Source organism: Drosophila mojavensis, unplaced genomic scaffold, assembly GCF_018153725.1.
Source record: "Drosophila mojavensis isolate 15081-1352.22 unplaced genomic scaffold, ASM1815372v1 contig_108, whole genome shotgun sequence".
In the NCBI taxonomy this organism is placed as follows: domain Eukaryota; kingdom Metazoa; phylum Arthropoda; class Insecta; order Diptera; family Drosophilidae; genus Drosophila; species Drosophila mojavensis.
Genome location: NW_025318636.1, coordinates 403732 through 422505, shown reverse-complemented (window position 1 = coordinate 422505; position 18774 = coordinate 403732). Strand labels below are relative to the sequence as shown.

The 18774-nt window shown below is 40.8% G+C and overlaps 1 protein-coding gene across 3 annotated transcripts in view; it reads right to left on the bottom strand.

The window, feature by feature from the left end:
* The window catches only part of LOC6578189, a 71705-nt gene that overhangs the window by 49248 nt on the left and 3683 nt on the right, over positions 1–18774 (bottom strand). The window contains exon 2 of one of the 3 annotated variants that reach the window (XM_044010113.1): positions 7549–7627. The exons of the other annotated variants lie outside the window; for them this stretch is intronic. Within the exon in view, the coding sequence (XP_043866048.1) occupies positions 7572–7627 (56 nt within the window). The 3' untranslated portion in view covers positions 7549–7571. Of the gene's footprint in view, positions 1–7548; positions 7628–18774 lie in introns of those variants that run through there. 3 annotated transcript variants of the gene reach the window in all.

The following is an 18774-nucleotide window of genomic DNA, read 5'->3' as shown; positions in this document are numbered from 1 at the left end:
TTTCAGCTTTCTAGCTCTTCAACAAACATGATTTCTGGTATATCGGAAAATGCATTTTCCGATTTGCCACGCCCCTATTAGGCGGATCGGGAAAATTTTAACACTTTATAAATCGGAGATATACACGAGTATGTGTTCCAAATTTCAAGTCTCTAGCTTCAATAGCGCCGAAATAGATTGCGTTCATACGGACAGACGGACAGACGGACGGACAGCAAGACGGACATTGCACAAAACCAATATACTCATTTCACTTTCGTGAATGAGTCTAAAAATTAACATTAGTTGCACCGATCCGGATTCAAACCGCGACTTCTCAATCGAGCGTCATGCAGCTAACACACTACGCCACCTCACTTCTGAAAGGTGCGCTCGCAAAACTTAAATAGATTCACTGCTGCAGCGCCATCTACCAAAACTAAACTAAACTAACAGCTGATGTGATTCAAGGCATGTTCCAGAAGAAGTTTGAATGTATGTGTGCACACGTATACGATGCTGTTGTAGCTGCTGCACGTGCGTTTGTTAATTGGCCAAATATTTGATGATTTTTAATTAATTTTTGACTGAACGGAATTTAATGAAACTTTCAGCATATGATCTACATATTATATTAAATATTTCAGAAATTACAAAAAATGAAAAATTATTCACAATTAGCTATAGTGGCATCTGACTTGAACTTGAATGTTTTTATTCGATAAAAACATAACGGGATGATTTCTTGAATATTAAAAGCAAACTCGACATCCGCGCTGTATATACGGTAATTAAAAAAAAAAAAATTTAAGTCTTTAGCTCTTATATCTTCCGACAGACAGACGGACAGGGACAAATCAACTCAGCTCATCGCCCTGATCAAGAATATATATACTTTGTGGGGTCTGCCACGCCTCTTTCTGCCTATTACATACATTTCAACAAAACCATTATACCCTGATTTCCCATTGGAAATGGGTTCAGGGTATAACAAGTAAGAAGACTCTAGTCGAGACTGATCGACTAGGAGATACCCTGAACCCTCTAATCTGATATTCTAATCACTCTGCACTTCTTTTCGGCACACATACATACACACGCACATATTATAACGCGCTCTGCAGACTGCGCAGTAAGCAGCGTCTGCGCTTGGGCTGCCTCAATGTGGGCAATATTATGAGAATTTATTAGTTAAATAATTTTTCTTGTAGTAAGACTTTATGAAACTTTCAGAGTGTGATCATCATATGATTAAAATGTGTGTACATTCCAAAGCACAAGTCTCTAGTACTTAAAATAAATAAATTTTTACGAATTTGTGGTGAAGGGGCGTGGTATCCAAAGTCAGTAAATTACAAAATCGACTCAGCTCTTCGCTCTGATCATCTGTCACGCCTCCTTCTGCCTGTTACATACATTTCAAAAAAACCATTATACCCTGACTTCCCATTGAAAATGGGTATACAAACTCGTAAAATGTAAAGTAAAGTGTAAAATATTGATATGAACTATAAATAGTTCTAGCGCTAATATGCATATGCATTTGCACATATGTATGTATTCATTACATAGATTTAAACAATATCTTTTATTGTCACTCTCAATTGATTAGCCATGTTAATTAACAAAAGTGAAAAAAAAGATTATTAAGAACATTGAAAATGGGTTCAGGGTATAAAAAGCGGATGAATGTGTGATAGACGAAAAATATCTTGAGTGAGTTTACATTGGAGTGAGCTCAAGGCGTCATAGCTTACGGCCTTCAATAAAATGAAGTCGTAAAACGGAATAAAAAAGATGCCAAAGCGAAAAGGCGTCGAATCACTTGAGATTATGCATGTATTTTCTACTTCATATTTGCTCGGCCAGACAAAATCAGTGCGCTGGGAGAGCTCAAACATACATGAATATGCTATGCGCTGTTTTTGCGTTACTCTCTCTCACTTACTTTTTCTGTTTCCCTATGATCTCTTCATCTATGTGTGCACAAGCAATTGCGCAGAAAAATTGAAATCTGCTAGTGACAACCACTACAGTCCCGTGCTACAATTATGAACTTATCAACTATTGTGCTCACACTCACACTCCCACTCCTTCAAATATGTTTTACTCGGCCGAATATTCAGCCTTGAGCTATATACAGTACCGAGCAAAAATGAGTGAATGCTTCACAACTTTGACCTTCATCACGCATAAAAATTAAACCATACAAGCAAATTGAGATTTTGTTTTTTATACTTGTTTATTAGTTTGTTCTTAACAAATAGAAAAAATTGCAACGCTAAATTAGCTAAATTCAAAGAATTAAAAATAAAAAACCAAAAAAATCCACATAAACTCAATTTTGCACGTTTCATGAATTGCCAATATTTTGGCTCTTATGCTTTTCTTCTCAGCCGAAATCATGCAGATTTCCCCATAACTTAGTTCCTTGGGTATTCTTCTTAGTCGTAGATTGAGCATGTAGATTTACCGTTATCTTAGTCCTTTTAATATTCTTATTTGTAAAGCGATTTGAAGCACAATTTCTTTTCGCAAAAAATTTAAAATAATTGGTGAAATATAATTTAAAATTGTGGAAATTTCAGTCGGCATTGAAAATAGTGGTGTGTGCCTTGACCGGGAAGGGCTTTCCTTCGTTCATTATTGCCGAAAAGTTTGGAATCAGCCGAAATTTGACTCCGAAAACTCAAGTCAAAGGTTGCAAAAAACTGTTCTCGGGCTCTGATGCTCGTCTAATGATGTCGAAAATTAAGAAAAACAAGCTGCTAGCTCCAAAGGGTGCTTCTCTAGCAATTAATAAAAATGTTAGCAAAATGAACTGCTAGAAGAGAAATTCGTGGCTTCGGTTATGTATCATTTGTTAAAAAACAAATCTGCATTGTTCGAAAAGAATGTGAAGCCGCGTTTGAAATTTGCAAAGGATCACAAAAACTGGAGCATTGATGATTGCAAACGAGTTGTTTGGTCAGATGAATTAAAATTTAACCGTTTCCAATCATATGGAAAGCAATATTGCTGGTACAGACCTGGGGAACGCATTCAACGACATCATGTAAAGGAAATCGTCAAACATGGCTGCGGCAGCATTATGGTTTGGGGATGCTTCACTTGGTAGCACGTTGATCCTCTACATAGAGAAGAAAGTATAATGCGGGAAAAGAATTATATGAATATTCTTCAAACCCATCTTCCCAAATTCATTGATAAATGTGCGTGTCCCCAAAGAGAAAGGGTTTTCAACAAGATGGCGATCCAAAACATACTATAAAGATTATTAAGGAATGGATTGGAAAGCAGAATTTTAAGCTAATGTTCGCTCCACACATATAGAGTCTATATATAAATCCTATCCCGACTTCAATCCTATTGAAAATCTGTGTTCAATAGTGAAAAGCCGGCTGGGACAGTATGATGCAGCCCCAACGAAAATAGACAGCTTATGGTAGCGCGTAGAAGCGGAGTGGAGTCGAATTCCGAAAGAAATGATTCAAAGTTTGGCTGAGAGCATGCCAAAAAGAGTCAACAAAGTTATTGCTTATAAGGGTTTTGGACTAAATATTAAAAATGTTTAGTTTTTTTAGTTTTTAGTAGTTTTTTTTTTAAACGTGCAAAATTGAGTTTATGTGGATTTTTTCGGTTTTTTTATTTCTAATTTTTTTAATTTAGCCTTGCAACTTTTTTGTATTTGTTAAGAACATACTAATAAACAAACACACAAAAAAATTTGTTGATTTGCTTGTATGGTTTAATTTTTACGCGTATGTACGAGCGCACTCTTTCACTCAGCCCGTTTTCAGCTTACCTTCTATGTCAGTCAACATACAGTTTGGCAAGAAAGTGTTTACACACAGGGAAAAAATTTTAATTTTTTACTTTGAAGCGAAATAAAAACTGTAAGAATATTCATATTCAATTTTGTTCTTTGGAATGTACATACATTTGAACATTATGATTATGTTCTGAAGATTGTTCATTATGTTCATTAAGATTGTACGTCTAGAAATTAAATTATTCAACAAATAAATTTTTATAATGTTGCCCACGCTGCAGCGCAGCCTAAGCACAGTCGCTGCTTACTGCGCAGTTAGCACACCGCGTTCTAATACGTTCGTTTGTATGTATGTGTGCCGAAAAGAAGTGCAGAGTGATTAGAATATCAGATTAGAGGGTTCAGGGTATCTCCTAGTCGAGCAGTCTCGGCTGGAGCCTTCTTACTTGTTATACCCTGAACCCATTGAAAATGGGAAATCAGGGTATAATGGTTTTGTGAAAAAGTATGTAACGGCAGAGTTAATTTGGCCCTGTCCGTCTGTCTGTCCGTCCGTCTGTCCGTATGTATGAAATTGATCATTTTTACAAAAATTTGGATTAATCAGGTACCACATTTTTAAAAAACATTGATTCTGATAGGTAAACCCACGATCATTGAATCAAAACAGTTACTTAAACATAAGCGCGCCTCTTCAATCAAAGCCCAAAATCGTTCACACCATTCTAAGTTGAGGGAGGCACACGCCAATGTTCATCTCCCATGCATACATACAAACACATACACACACGCAAATGTAAAGGCACACAGGCATACAAGTGCTTCTACAAGTTATATCCCAAAATTGTGAGCAGCGCCTCCCATGCGTACACACAATCAAATGTATATACATACATACATACATATGTATGTGAGCACTTCACAAGATCGACCAAATGCAAATGCTGGGATTTAAAATTGCTACAGGCAGAAAGAGCTTCGCACACAGGCATACAAATGCTCATAGTACATGTAGCATACTGTAAGTGTGTGTGTGCATGCTCGTCGCGAACACATTTTCATTATGCGCACCAACGCTTTCATACCCTTCCCACAAATAATATCGAAAACGCAAGGCAAACGGTTTGAAAAGTTAGGTATACTCTTCACACATAAGGGTAGGCATGGGTTCTCGCTGCGAAGAAATTTTAATTTTCGTTAGCCTACTTGTGCTCACATGCAGTACATAGTACATGTAGCAAGGGACAGTGTGTGTGTGCATGCTCGTCGCGAAAACATTTTCATTATGCGCACCAAAGCTTTCATACCCTTCCCACAAATATTAACGAAAACGCAAGGCAAACGGTTTGAAAAGTTAGGTATACTCTTCACACATAAGGGTAGGCATGGGTTCTCGCTGCGAAGAAATTTCAATTTTCGTTAGCCTACTTGTGCTCACATGCAGTACATAGTACATGTAGCAAGGGACAGTGTGTGTGTGCATGCTCGTCGCGAAAACATTTTCATTATGCGCACCAAAGCTTTCATACCCTTCCCACAAATAATAACGAAAACGCATGGCAAACGGTTTGAAAAGTTCGGTATACTCTTCACACATAAGGGTAGGCATGGGCTCTCGCTGCGAAGAAATTTCAATTTGTGAGCGCTGCTTGTGCTCACATGCATACATACATATACATAATTGAGAGAGCAGAGAGCATCGTGAGAGAGAGAGAGCAAGGGAAACATTCAGCGCAGAGGGATCCTTTGTTCAACAGTCGACCATCTCGGTCGAGCGCATGAAGCGAAATGATTGTGCTTTCGTATGTTTTCGTAGCTCGAACCCAAAAAGTGAAGAGCCGAGCAAATACGAAGTGTCTGGGAGATAACTCCCGAAAAAAAGTGTGCAAAACGCTTTACACTACTTGTCCGGTCTATGTGTTCTCTGGTTAGTGTGTGCACACATACATTCAAACTTCTTCTGGAACATTCTTTGAATCACATCAGCTGTTAGTTTGGTTTAGTTTTGCTAGATGGCGCTGCAGCAGTGAATCTATTTCAGTTTTGCCAACGCAGCTTCCAAAAGTGAGGGGGCGTAGTGAGTAGCTGCGTGACGCTCGATCGAGAAGTCCCAGGTTCAAATCCCGATCGGTGCAACTTATGTTAATTTTTATACCCTGAACCCATTGAAAAGTGGAAATCAGGGTATAATGGTTTTGTGAAAAGTATGTAACAGGCAGAAGGAATCATCGCAGACCCCATAAAGTATATACATTCTTGATCAGCACGACGCGCTAAGTCGATATAGCCCTGTCCGTCTGTCCGTCCGTCCGTCCGTCCGTATGAGCAAAAGGATCTCAAAAGATATAAGAGCTAGAGAGCTGAAATCTGGCATGCATACTCGTGAATACCATAGGCAGTACAAGTTTATCATATTTTTTCGATATCTCATCCGATAACTTTTTTATCGAGAATAATCGAAAAATCGATATTGTTTTTTCAGCATAATTTGAACACTTTTAGACCTGGAGACTTCAAATTTGCGTTGTATATACAAAGATTTTGTAATTTACAGATTTTGGATACCACGCCCCATTCGCCCCCAATTTGTAAAAAACGCATTTAAAGTACTAGAGACTTGTGCTTTGGAATGTACACACATATTAACCATATGATTACGCTCTGAAAGTTTCATTAAGATTGTACGTCTAGAAATTAAATTATTCAACAAATAAATTCTCATAATATTGCCCACATTGCAGCGGAGCCCAAGCGCAGCCGCTGCTTACTGCGCAGTTAGCAGAGCGCGTGATATACGTGCGTATTGATGCGTGTGTATGCATGTCTACATAAAAGAAAAGCAGAATGAGTAGAATATCAACTTGGAGGGTTCAGGGTATCTCCCAGTCGAGCAGTCTCGGCTGGAGCCTTCTTACTTGTTATACCCTGAACCCATTGAAAATGGGAAATCAGGGTATAATGGTTTTGTGAAAAAGTATGTAACGGCAGAGTTAATTTGGCCCTGTCCGTCTGTCTGTCCGTCCGTCTGTCCGTATGTATGCACGCGTCGATTTCAGAAGATATAAGAGCTAGAGGCTTCCAATTTTTTTTTAAATGTCCGTAATTACAGCGCGCATATCTAGTTTATCATTAAAAATCGAGAACTCAGCTCGATCTTTTTTTTTATCGATAAAAAACCGTATCGAAAACCAGTTATAAAATTATATCTTCTACACCTTTATTGCTAGAGTCTCCAAATTTTTAATGTATGCTTATATGCAATTTATACAATTTCGGTTTTTGTTAAAATTTACCCCCCACCCTTAAATTCACCCTCTCACCATCACTTTTGTAAAAAGCGTATTTCAAATACTAGAGACTTGTGCTTTGGCAATTACATGCATATTCATGTTATAATCATAATCTCAAAGTTTCATGAAGATCGTACGTCCAAAAAAAAAAAAGTTATTAAACAATTAAGTTCTCATAGTAAGCGCACACTGCAGCCCACGCGTGTTTATGCGTGGGTGCTTGTGTGTGTATGTGTTTGTGATTGTGTTTGTGTTTGTGTATGTGTGTGTGTTTGTGTTTGTGTATGTGTGTGTGTGTGTGTGTGTGTGTATGCGTTTGTGTGTGTATGCGTGTGTGTGTGTGTATGTGTGTATGTATGCGAGTGTGCCTATGTATGTATGTGTGTTTCTTGTGTAAGCTGAAAGACGCGAAAAATTATTGAAATAGCTGTTGCTCCAAGGGTTCAGGGGATCTCGTAGTCGAGCAGTCTCGACTATAGCTTTCTTACTTGTTATTAGTTGGGTTTTCATTGTTTCCAAGCTGCTGCTATTTACCGTTTCCAGTGGAGATAAGAAAATATTAATAATCGTCTCGTAGAATTGCTTGCTGTGGAGATAAATATATTAGTAATGCTCTCACATGGTCGTAACATCTTTTTTAAATAGTTGACGTGAATATTATTTCTTTTATATTATTTCATTGAATTACTAATTGTATTTAATTACGTGTATTATTGTGTATTACCACGTTTGTTATTGCGTTGTCTGTTATAGAATTAATTGAATTACCAATTACTAGTTGTATTATCTTTATAGCTTGGGAAGCCCTCAGGATCCTTTGGTGTAAGACCTACTTAGGTGAGGGTGGTTCCACAATCAGCTGGTCTCTCTCTTACTTTCGTTTCATTTATTTATTTATTTTACTTTTTATACCCTGAACCCATTTTCAATGGGAAATCAGGGTATAATGGTTTTGTTGAAATGTATGTAACAGGCAGAAGGAGGCGTGGCAGACCCCACAAAGTATATATATTCTGGATCAGGGCGACGATTTGGCCCTGTCCGTCTGTCTGTCTGTCCGTCCGTCCGTCTGTCCGTATGTTTGAATTCAAACTTTTTTTTAAATGTCCGTATTTACAGCGCGGATATCGAGTTTATCATTAAAAATCGATGGCCCATCCCGTTCTTTTTTTATCGATAAAAAAACATTATCGAAAACCAGTTATAAAATTATATCTCCTACACTTTTATTGCTAGAGTCTCCAAATTTTTAGACTCATTCACGAAAGTGAAATGAGTATATTGGTTTTGTGCAATGTCCGTCTTGCTGTCCGTCCGTCTGTCCGTCTGTCCGTCTGTCCGTATGAACGCAATCTATTTCGGCGCTATTGAAGCTAGAGACTTGAAATTTGGAACACATACTCGTGTATATCTCCGATTTATAAAGTGTTAAAATTTTCCCGATCCGCCTACTAGGGGCGTGGCAAATCGGAAAATGCATTTTCCGATATACCAGAAATCATGTTTGTTGAAGAGCTAGAAAGCTGAAATTTGGTATGTAGGTCCGCGCCGACCACCCAAGATCACAAGCTATGGCGGATATATCTCCGCCCATTAGGGGCGTGGCAAATCGGACAAAACTGTATCTCGTAAAGTTATAAACTTAGAATGCTGAAATTTTGCACGTCAGCTAATGTTTTAATTCTAAGAAGATGGGTGAAAAAATTATATATCTACGCCCACTAGGGGCGTGGCAAATCGGACCTGAAGATATAGTGATTTTTCGAATTCTGCTATATTTTAGGCACTATTGATGCTAGAGATCTGAAATTTGGTATATATACGCGGGTTGATCACCCAAGTCCAACGAGCTATGGTAGATATATGTCCGCCTATAGGGGGCGTGGCAAACCGCAAAAGTTTATATCTCCTACAGTTTAAGAGCTAGAAGCTTCAAATTTGGATAGTTAAGTTACTGGTGGCCTTCTCTATCGATGCCCCAAAAATAATTTTTAAGCCTCTTTAGGGGCGTGGCATATCGAAAAATACCCTGTAATTTTCACATTTTTTGAGCGTAAGAATTCAAATTTTGCATTTAGGTAACCGGTTGCTCGTTCTAAGAACTGGCTAAAATTGAGGAGTCGACGGCCACTAGGGGCGTGGCAATCGGCATTTACAGTGCCCGAATTGCGACATTTATATGCGTCAGTCATCTATTTATGTATATGTACACATAAGTAGGCTTATAGGCATTGATAGTACGGAAGGAAACATTTTTATAAAATTAATAAAATATAAAAAAGCTAAAATAACAAAAATTTGCAATTTACAAAAAATTGTTTTCAGCGGGATTTGAACTCGCACCCAACCCAAACAGCATGTTTGTCAAAATAGCTAAAATAAAGATCGCCGGCGCTTCAGCCTACAGCACCACCGCGTCGTTTCGATCAATAGTAGTTAAAATGAAATCACATTATTGTTATGACGCCACATAGCAAAGAAAAGCCAGAGTGGTGGCTGGAAATTCAAAAACAATGCAAAGACAAATCAATCGCAACGGGATTCTTAGAATATGCTAGAGCACGCATTTATGTGTACATACATACACACATACAAATGAGCGCGTGTATAAGGCTGGAATGCTTGATGCTATGCGCGCAGGCAAACATATATAATTATATATACATATGTATGTATTTGCGTATATGTATTTGAGGGCTATTTAAGAAGAACAAATTTAAACTTATAAAATTATTCGACTAAGAAAATGAAAAGTATTAAGTGCCATTCAGTCAAGCTCGCACCTTCCCAATAAAATATCTATTTTATAAAAAACGAAATATGTATGAAAAAAAAAAAAAATAATAATAACACAGTAGAGGTTCGAACCTCCCCTACTCTAACATTACTTGTGTCGCCCTTAGCACCCGCGCCACTGCTTTGATCGAGAAATCAGTTGCTAAAATAGAATAGCTTAATAAGAGAGCGTCATCAGACAAAACTACAGTAACGGCTAGAAAGTCCAGAAATCAATCGAAATTCTAAGAATGTGAGAAAAGGCGCGCTTCTGTCTGTACGCATAGAATAGACGATGAGTGTGTGCACAAGCATAGGAAAATCGCGCTGATCTGCTGTTAGCTTGAAGCCGGTATCCAATGTATGGATATAAATACATATATAATAAAAATCAAAATTGTATAAATTATATATGTATGTAATTTGAATGCAATAGCTATCGATGATTTTCCAATTTTAATGGCAAAATGCCGTGTTTTTTGCTGCGCACTAGACTTGAAAATTGCACTATATACTCTGGTTGACAGCGTTTGGGCTGTGAATGAGTCTTCTGCAATCGGTATCGCCCGACTGCAACGTTCTTACTTGTTTATGTATGCTTATATGCAATTTATACAATTATCCACCCCCACACCCTCACTTTTGTAAAAGGCGTATTTCAAATACTAGAGACTTGTGCTTTGGCAAATACAAGCATATCCATGTTATAACGGCACGGTATTGCCAATACCACCATTTAGCCACGATTTCTTTTGTTATAGAATTATCTACTGCACCAACACTTGCTAGAAATTATGTTATTATTTATTGTATTATGTTATGGCAAGGACTTTCACCCCATTACTTTGCAAATCACAGAAGTACTTCGTAATTTTGCCAAAAATTGCCCAATTGGATTGGAACAATTTATTTGTACTTGCTTTTTTTTAATAAGTTATTTTTATAGAATTATTGACACGTCACCATTTCCCTTTATTTCCGTGAAGAATGTGGGTCCCTGCTCGGGCGCCAGTTAAGCGCTCCCGCACTAGAGTACTAGTGATTGGGGACGCTGTGTTGGGTTCTTGTGAATATATAACAACTTGGTGTTCAATGAAATAATATATTTTATATAATTTGGAACAATAGGTCTAAACTCTCTCTAGCCCGAATATAAACTGAACTAAATCTGTTCTACTGGTTAGGTTCTCCCCTTGAATGTCTGACTGGACTCTCCAGCCTCCTTAGATTGTCGAAAGTCTTAACTTATATCCGACAAAGCTTTTTGAGCTTGGGTGATCAAGTATATATACAAAATTTAAGGTCTCTGACATACATAAAAACCAAAATATAGCAGAATTCCGATTTGCCACGCCCCTTATGGCCGTAGACTTATAATTTAATCTTTTGGCTCTAAAGAATCACAACATTAGCTGACGTGCAAAATTTCAGCGCTCTAGCTGTAAAACTCTTGGAGATACAGTTTTATCCGATTTGCCACGCCACCAATGGGCGTAGATATATCCGCCATAGCTCGTGATCTTGGGTGGTCGATGCGGATCTATATTCCAAATTTCAGCTTTCTAGCTCTTCAATTAATATGATTTCTGGCATATCAGTGGGCGGATCGGGAAAATTTTAACACTTTATAGATCGGAGATATACACGAGTATGTGTTCCAAATTTCAAGTCTCTAGCTTCAATAGCGCTGAAATAGATTGTGTTCATACGGACAAACGGATGGACGGACATACGGACATTGCCAAAACCAATATACTAATTCACTTTCGTGAATGAGTATAAAAAACGAAAGAAAAGAACAAAGAAAACAAAACTAGATTAAGTGAGCGAAATATAGAATAAGTGGATAAAAATTGAGTAAGCAAAAGCAACAGGGTAAGACTAGTATAAGCGGGGTAAAGAAGCAGAGTATCCAGGCATCAAGAACGGAAGGAGGAACATCCCACAGTTCGGGACTAAGCGTCGGCTGGGTTTACCAGCGCTGTAAGGAGGAATTGATAGCTGCAGCACGAGATCTCGGCCTTGACGATGAAGGCCGCGTGGAGGACCTAAGAAAGAGATTGTCATCATTCATCCAGGGCGGTAACCATTCAGCGGAGGTCGAAGGGCGACTGGCCGAATGGAAGACACAGTTCTCTTCGCGACGCCGAGTATGGGCAGCTGCGCGTACCAGAAATCACAACCCGATCTGCGAAAGATCCAAGAGGGTGGTCTCATTTCGGCAGCTCCGCTGATGATTAGCGTGCCGACAACGAGCAGCGCGGCTGGGAGCCGGAGGGACGAAAAGTCAAGGGAATCCTGCAGCGGAGGCGAAATGAGGATTGAACGTCGGACTCTAGTACCCTCACCGCCGCCGGAGAGGCACCCACCTTGGAGTATCGCCGAACAAGTCAAAAAATGGGGTATGAGGCACGACGGTCGGTCGGATCCTCTCAGCTTCATCGAAATCCTGGAAGAGCGAGCCATAACTTATGGGATTGAACTGGACAGGATGCCGAGAGCGCTGAGCGAGCTGTTGGTAGACAAGGCGGCTAAGTGGTTCCTGACCAGCGGGCCAAGGGACGGGCCCTGGTTGGAATTCAAGAAGGAATTCCTAGGAGTTCGAGCGTCTGGAGGACCAAATTCGAGCGCGTCGCCAGCGGGATGGCGAGTCTTTTAAGGACTATTTAATTGAGCTGGGGTTGCTAATGCGACAGGCTAGATACAGTCCGGCGCAGGAGCTGAATAGGGCATACGAGAATGCCGCTCCGGAGTACAGACTGTACGTGCGGCTCCACGATTTTTCGTCACTCACGCAGCTGACACAGAATTTGTTCGAATTTGTTACCGTTGCGCGTGATCCGGACACTTTGCGCGTGAATGTCGTAACGCGCCAGTGTTATTCTGACGATACTGTGGACAGCGAAGCCGGCGGGAAGCGAAGGCGAAGGCGAAGCGAAGGCGCCGGCGCTCCAATGGAGCGGCTATGCATAAAGTGATCGACGAACAAGTGGACGAGCTGCTTCAAGCTGGGGCCATTGAACCGTCGAAGAGCCCACACAGTACACCCATAGTCTTAGTCAAGAAAAAGACTGGGGAGTGGCGCATGTGCGTAGATTATCGACAGCTCGACGCCCACTCGATGCCAGATGTATACCCTGTCCCGAGGATCCTTCACATTTTGGAGAGGTTGCGACACGCACGATACATTCCAATGGCGAGTGATGCCATTCAGCTTGCATTCGGCGGGGGCAACATTTCAAAGGGCACTGGATACGGTCATCGGACCCGATATGGAGCCCCACGCGTTCGCGTACCTAGATGACATAGTGGTCATCGGGCCGACGAAGGAACAGCACATAGCCAATCTGAAGGAATTCTTCCGGCGATTGAAGGCGGCCAATTTGAGAGTCAACAGGAAGAAATGCAGTTTTTTCCGGCCACATGATAAGCAGTGAGGGGATTTGCACCGATCCCGCTAAAGTCGAGGCGATCGAGAGCCTCCCATCACCTCGAATCTCAAGGAGTTGCGGCAATGCCTAGGAATGGCATCCTGGTATAGACGTTTCGTACCAAACTTCGCGTCACTGGTACAACCGATGACGAGGCATCTGAAGAAGGATCAGAATTGGATCTGGGGCGAGGAGCAGGAAGAGGCACTACGGGAGCTCAAGGAGAGGTTAACGACCGCACCTATCTTGGCCTGTCCAGGATTCCTTAGCAAAGTTCGTGTTGCAGACCAACGCCAGCGACTACGGCTTGGGTGCGGTGCTGACGCAAGCGGCCGAGGGTCAAGAACGGAACGGGAAGTCCTACGGGCAGGATCGCTCGGTGGGCGCTAGAGCTGCAGCAATATCAATTCGACGTGCGTTATCATCGAGGGAGCTTAAACGTAGTGGCTGACGCACTGTCCCGGCCACCCTTAGACAGTTGTCAACAGGCCGTGGAAGATGATCCCCTTGCGGGTGGATACAAAAAATGCGCGAGAGGATTATAAAGGAGCCTGAGAAGTTCCAGGATTACGTGGAGGAGAACGGACAGTTATATCGGAATTTGGGTCATCAGATAGACGAGGAGGATTTTGTGCCATGAAAGCTCTGCATTCCCAGCAGTTTGAGGAGCAGTGTGTGGTATGGTACACACGAATATTCATGCTAAATTTTAGTTTCTAGTATTTAAAATACGCCTTTTAGAAATTTGTTGGTGAGGGATGGAAATAAGGGTGGAGGGTAAGTTACAACAAAAATCAAAATTCTATAAAATACAAATGAGTCTACATTTAAAATTTGCATACTCTATCTGTGAGAGTATAGGTGATATATTTAATAACTAGTTTTCGATAAGATTTTTAATCGATAACAAAATAGCGGAAGTAGTTATCAGAAAAACTCTATATGCGCGTGATATACACTGACATAGTAAAAAACAAGTAAGAAGGCTCTAGTCGAGACTGCTCGGCTAGGAGATACTCTGAACCCTCTAAGCTGATATTCTACTCATTCTGCACTACTTTAATGCACACATACATACACTTGCATCCACACGCACGCATAAGCACGCGCTCTGCTAACTGCGCAGTAACAAGCGACTGCGCCTGGGCTGCACTGCAATCTGGGCAATATTATGAGAATTTATTTGTTGATCTCTCTTGTAGAAAGACTTTCTTTATGAAACTTTCATATGATATATGTGTACATTCCAAAGTACAAGTCTCTAGTACTTGAAATACATTTTTACAAAGAAGAAGGGCGAAGAAGGCGTGGATCCAAAATCTATAAATTACAAAATCTTCGTATCGATCAACTGTATATACACAGTAAATCTGAAGTGTCCAAGTCTAAAAGTGTTCGAGCACTAACCATAGAAAAAATAGATCGGACAAGTAGTGTACAGATTTTTGCCGACTGTTTTTCGAGCGTTAGCACCCCAGACAACTTCGTATTCGCTCGGCTCCTCACTTTTAGGTTCGGATTACGAAAATATACGAAAGCACAATCATTTCGCGTCATACGCTCTACCGAGATGGTCAAATGTTGAACAAAAGATCCCTCCATGTTTAATATTTCCCTAGCTCTCTCTCTCTCTCTCTCTCGATGCCCTCTTCTCTCACAAATATGTATATGTACACTCATGATGAAAATAATAAGTACACCCAAAAAATTTTAAAGATTCTGTCATAACTAATAAATTTTTGATATTTGATTCGCGAAAGCTGGATGGTAACTTTAAGAGAGCAATCTGGCAATATGATGCATGCCAAAAAAAAAATATATTATATTTCCCCATAAATTCATAGTAGTCACAATCCACTGAAAAGGGCCTGCTGAAAATAATAGGTGCACTCCATTACTTCAGCCCGAAAAAAAAGTTTAGAATAAGAATGATTTCTTTTATTGTTGTAAAATACTAAGTAACCTTCACAAACGCATACACACACACATACACAAACACATGCACACACATACACAAACACATACACACACAAGCACTCACGCATAAACACGCATGGGCTGCAGTGTGCGCTTACTATGAGAACTTAATTGTTTAATAACTTTTTTTGTGGACATATGAACTTCATGACTATGCATGTATTTGCCAAAGCACAGGTCTCTAGTATTTGAAATACGCCTTTTACAAAAGTGAGGGTGAGGGGGTGGATAATTGTATAAATTGCATATAACCATACATAAAAAATTTGGAGACTCTAGCAATAAAGGTGTAGGAGATATAATTTTATAACTGGTTTTCGATAAAGTTTTTTATCGATAAAAAATAACGGGATGAGTTATCGATTTTTAATGATAAACTTGATATCCGCGCTGTAAATACGGACATTTAAAAAAAAATTTGAAGTCTCTAGCTCTTATATCTTCTGAAATCGACGCGTTCAAACATACGGACAGACGGACGGACAGACAGACGGACAGGACCAAATCAACTCAGCTCGTCGCTCTGATCAAGAATATATATACTTTATGGGGTCTGCCACGCCTCCTTCTGCCTGTTACATACATTTCAACAAAACCATTATACCCTGATTTCCCATTGAAAATGGGTTCAGGGTATAAAAAGGGAATACGTGGAAGTCCATCGAAAACCACACTAGAACTGGACCTACGCATTATAAGGATTGCAACTTTTCCGACCCTCTCGCTCTCGAATGACTGGACACTCTCGCTTGGCCCAGTCATTCTCCTGATCTGAATCCAACCGAAAACGTGTGTAGTGCATTGAAAAAACAGATGGTAAAGAAAAAGAGTGACAATAAATGCCAAATAATGGACTGTGTCCAAGAAACCTGGAGGAAGATTACGAATGAGACCTGCCAAGCTTTAATTAGGAGTATGACCAATCAGATAAAAAATTTGCTTGAAAATAAAAGAGAATATACAGGATATTGATCCAAAAATAGAATAGCAAAAGATTTTGAATCATTTGAAAATAAAAAACAAATATATATCTTACGAAAGTAAAGTGTACCTATTATTTTTGTCAAGCACAAAAAGCTCCATTTTTGTTTATTGTACCCTGAACCCATTTTCAATGGGAAATCAGGGTATAATGGTTTTGTTGAAATGTATGTAACAGGCAGAAGGAGGCGTGGCAGACCCCACAAAGTATATATATTCTTGATCAGGGTGCCGAGCTGAGTCGATTTGGCCCTGTCCGTCTGTCTGTCCGTCCGTCTGTTCGTCTGTCCATATGTTTGAACGCGTCGATCTCAGAAGATATAAGAGTTAGAGACTGGAAATGTTTTTCCTAGGTCCGTGTATTGCACGCGCATATCGAGTTTTGCTTTAAATATCGATAACTTACTCCGTTATTTTGTTATCGATTAGAAACATTATCAAAAACCAGTAATAAATTTATATCTGCTACATCTTTAAAGTTAGACTCTCCAAATTTTTTATGTATACTTATATATTTTATACAATTTTGATTTTTGTCAAAATTTACCCGCCACCTCTAATTCACCCCCTCACTCTCACTTTTGTAAAAGGCGTATTTCAAATACTAGGGACGTGTGCTTTGGCAAATACATACATATCTATGTTATATTCATAATCTGCAAGTTTCTTGAAGATAGTCCATCCACATGAAAAGTTATTAAACAATGAAGTTCCCATAGTTCCCATAGTAAGCAGCCTATGCGTGTTTATGCGTGCGTACGTATGTCTGTATATGCTTGTATGTGTGCATATGCGAATAATTATTGAAATATCAGTTGCTCGAAGGGTTCAGGGGACCTCGTAAGCGAGCAGTCTCGACTAGAACTTTCTTACTTGTTTTATATTCGTTTATTTACAATCTTATTATACTACAAGTTGCAAGTTGAGTGGTGGCTCGGATAGCGCGCGATGCTTGCGGGACGGCCGTAAAGCATTGCTTCGCAAGCACTATGCGCTAGCTTAGCCTGGTACAGCTCGTCTTCTCATTCGCTCGACTCTGCGCAGCTCCATCATCACCGTGGCCGCGAAGGTGCTTGTTAGTTCCCAAGCTTCCTCCGATTCCAGCATGGCGTTGACAATGTTGTCCGCTCTGATGGAGCGGCCCACTGCCTCTTCCAGACGACGCCTCTCCTCCAGGAACCGTCCACATTCGAAAAGAATGTGGTTGACGTCTTCCACATGCCCTCGCTCGCACCAGGGGCACTCGTCAGATTCCTCGTGGCCAAAGCGCTTCAAATAGCTCCGAAAGCAGCCATGTCCCGAGAGGATCTGCGTAAAGTAGAAGTTTACCTCGTCGTGTTTGCGGTTGGGTCATGGGTCATGGTTCAAGCTTCGGGATGAGCTTGTGCGTCCACCGCCCTTTAGCTGAGCTATTCCAGTTCCTTTGCCATCGTGCAATGCTGTTCGCCCTGATAGCGTTGTGTCGCACAGGCGTGTGCGAATTTCGCTCCACGGCTTCGGCGACCAGGTACTCCAGTGGCACCCTGCCGGCTATGACAAGCGCCGCATCATCGGAGACAGTCCTGAAAGCGCAGCTGACTCAGATTGCGCTCAGTCTGTAGATCGCGCAAATGCCCCGGCGTTGCCATCGCTCTTGACCATATTGGCGCAGCATAGAGGATGACAGACCTAATGACGCTCATTAGAAGAAGACGTCGTTACTGTTTAGGTCCCCGCGTGTTAAACATAATTCTTGAGAGAGCTCTACAAGAAACAACTGCCTTTTTATGCACATATTCTAAGGGCTCGCGGAAAGTTAATCTTGTGTCTAACATGACGCCATGATACTTAATCGCCCGCTTTGACGCGATGCTGACGCTGCCTATTCTTATATTGGCAGTCTCCACTTTTTTGCGACTGCTTACTAGGACGACTTCCGTCTTGTGCGCCGCTAGCTCGAGCCCTGTCAACCAGCTTCGTATGCGATTGATACTTTCGCTGCACATATCCTCTGTATCTTTAAGCTCCTTGCCTATGGCGACGACAGCCACATAATCAGCAAAGCCAATGGTGTGCGCACCTGCTGGTACTTCCAAGCGCAGTACGCCGTCGTACCTGATATTCCATAGGAGAGGCCCCAGCGCTGAGCCTTGGGGTACTCCAGCTGACACTGTATGAGTTTGGGGACCCTCACTCGTGTTGTATACCAGTGTTCTTCCTCTGAAGTAGCACTTTATTATCTCTTTTAGATATTTAGGGATATTATTTTGTGACAGCGCATTCAGTATCATATCCCAACTAGCTGTGTCGATGGCGTTCTTAAAGTCCAGGGTCGCGATGATGCCTCCATCTGGTGCCTTGGATGGCGGAAGTTGCCAGGTCAACAACTTTTTCTAGAGCATCCGTTGTTGACCGGGCCTTCCGGAATCCAAATTGATTTGGAGATAGGCCTCCGGCGCTAGCAATAGCAGTCTCCAGTCTAGAGCAGATCAATTTCTCAAAACACTTTCCTATGGTGTCTAAGAGACAGATCGGTCTGTATGAAGATGGCTCGTCTGGTGGTTTGCCAGCCTTGGGTAGCAATACCAGG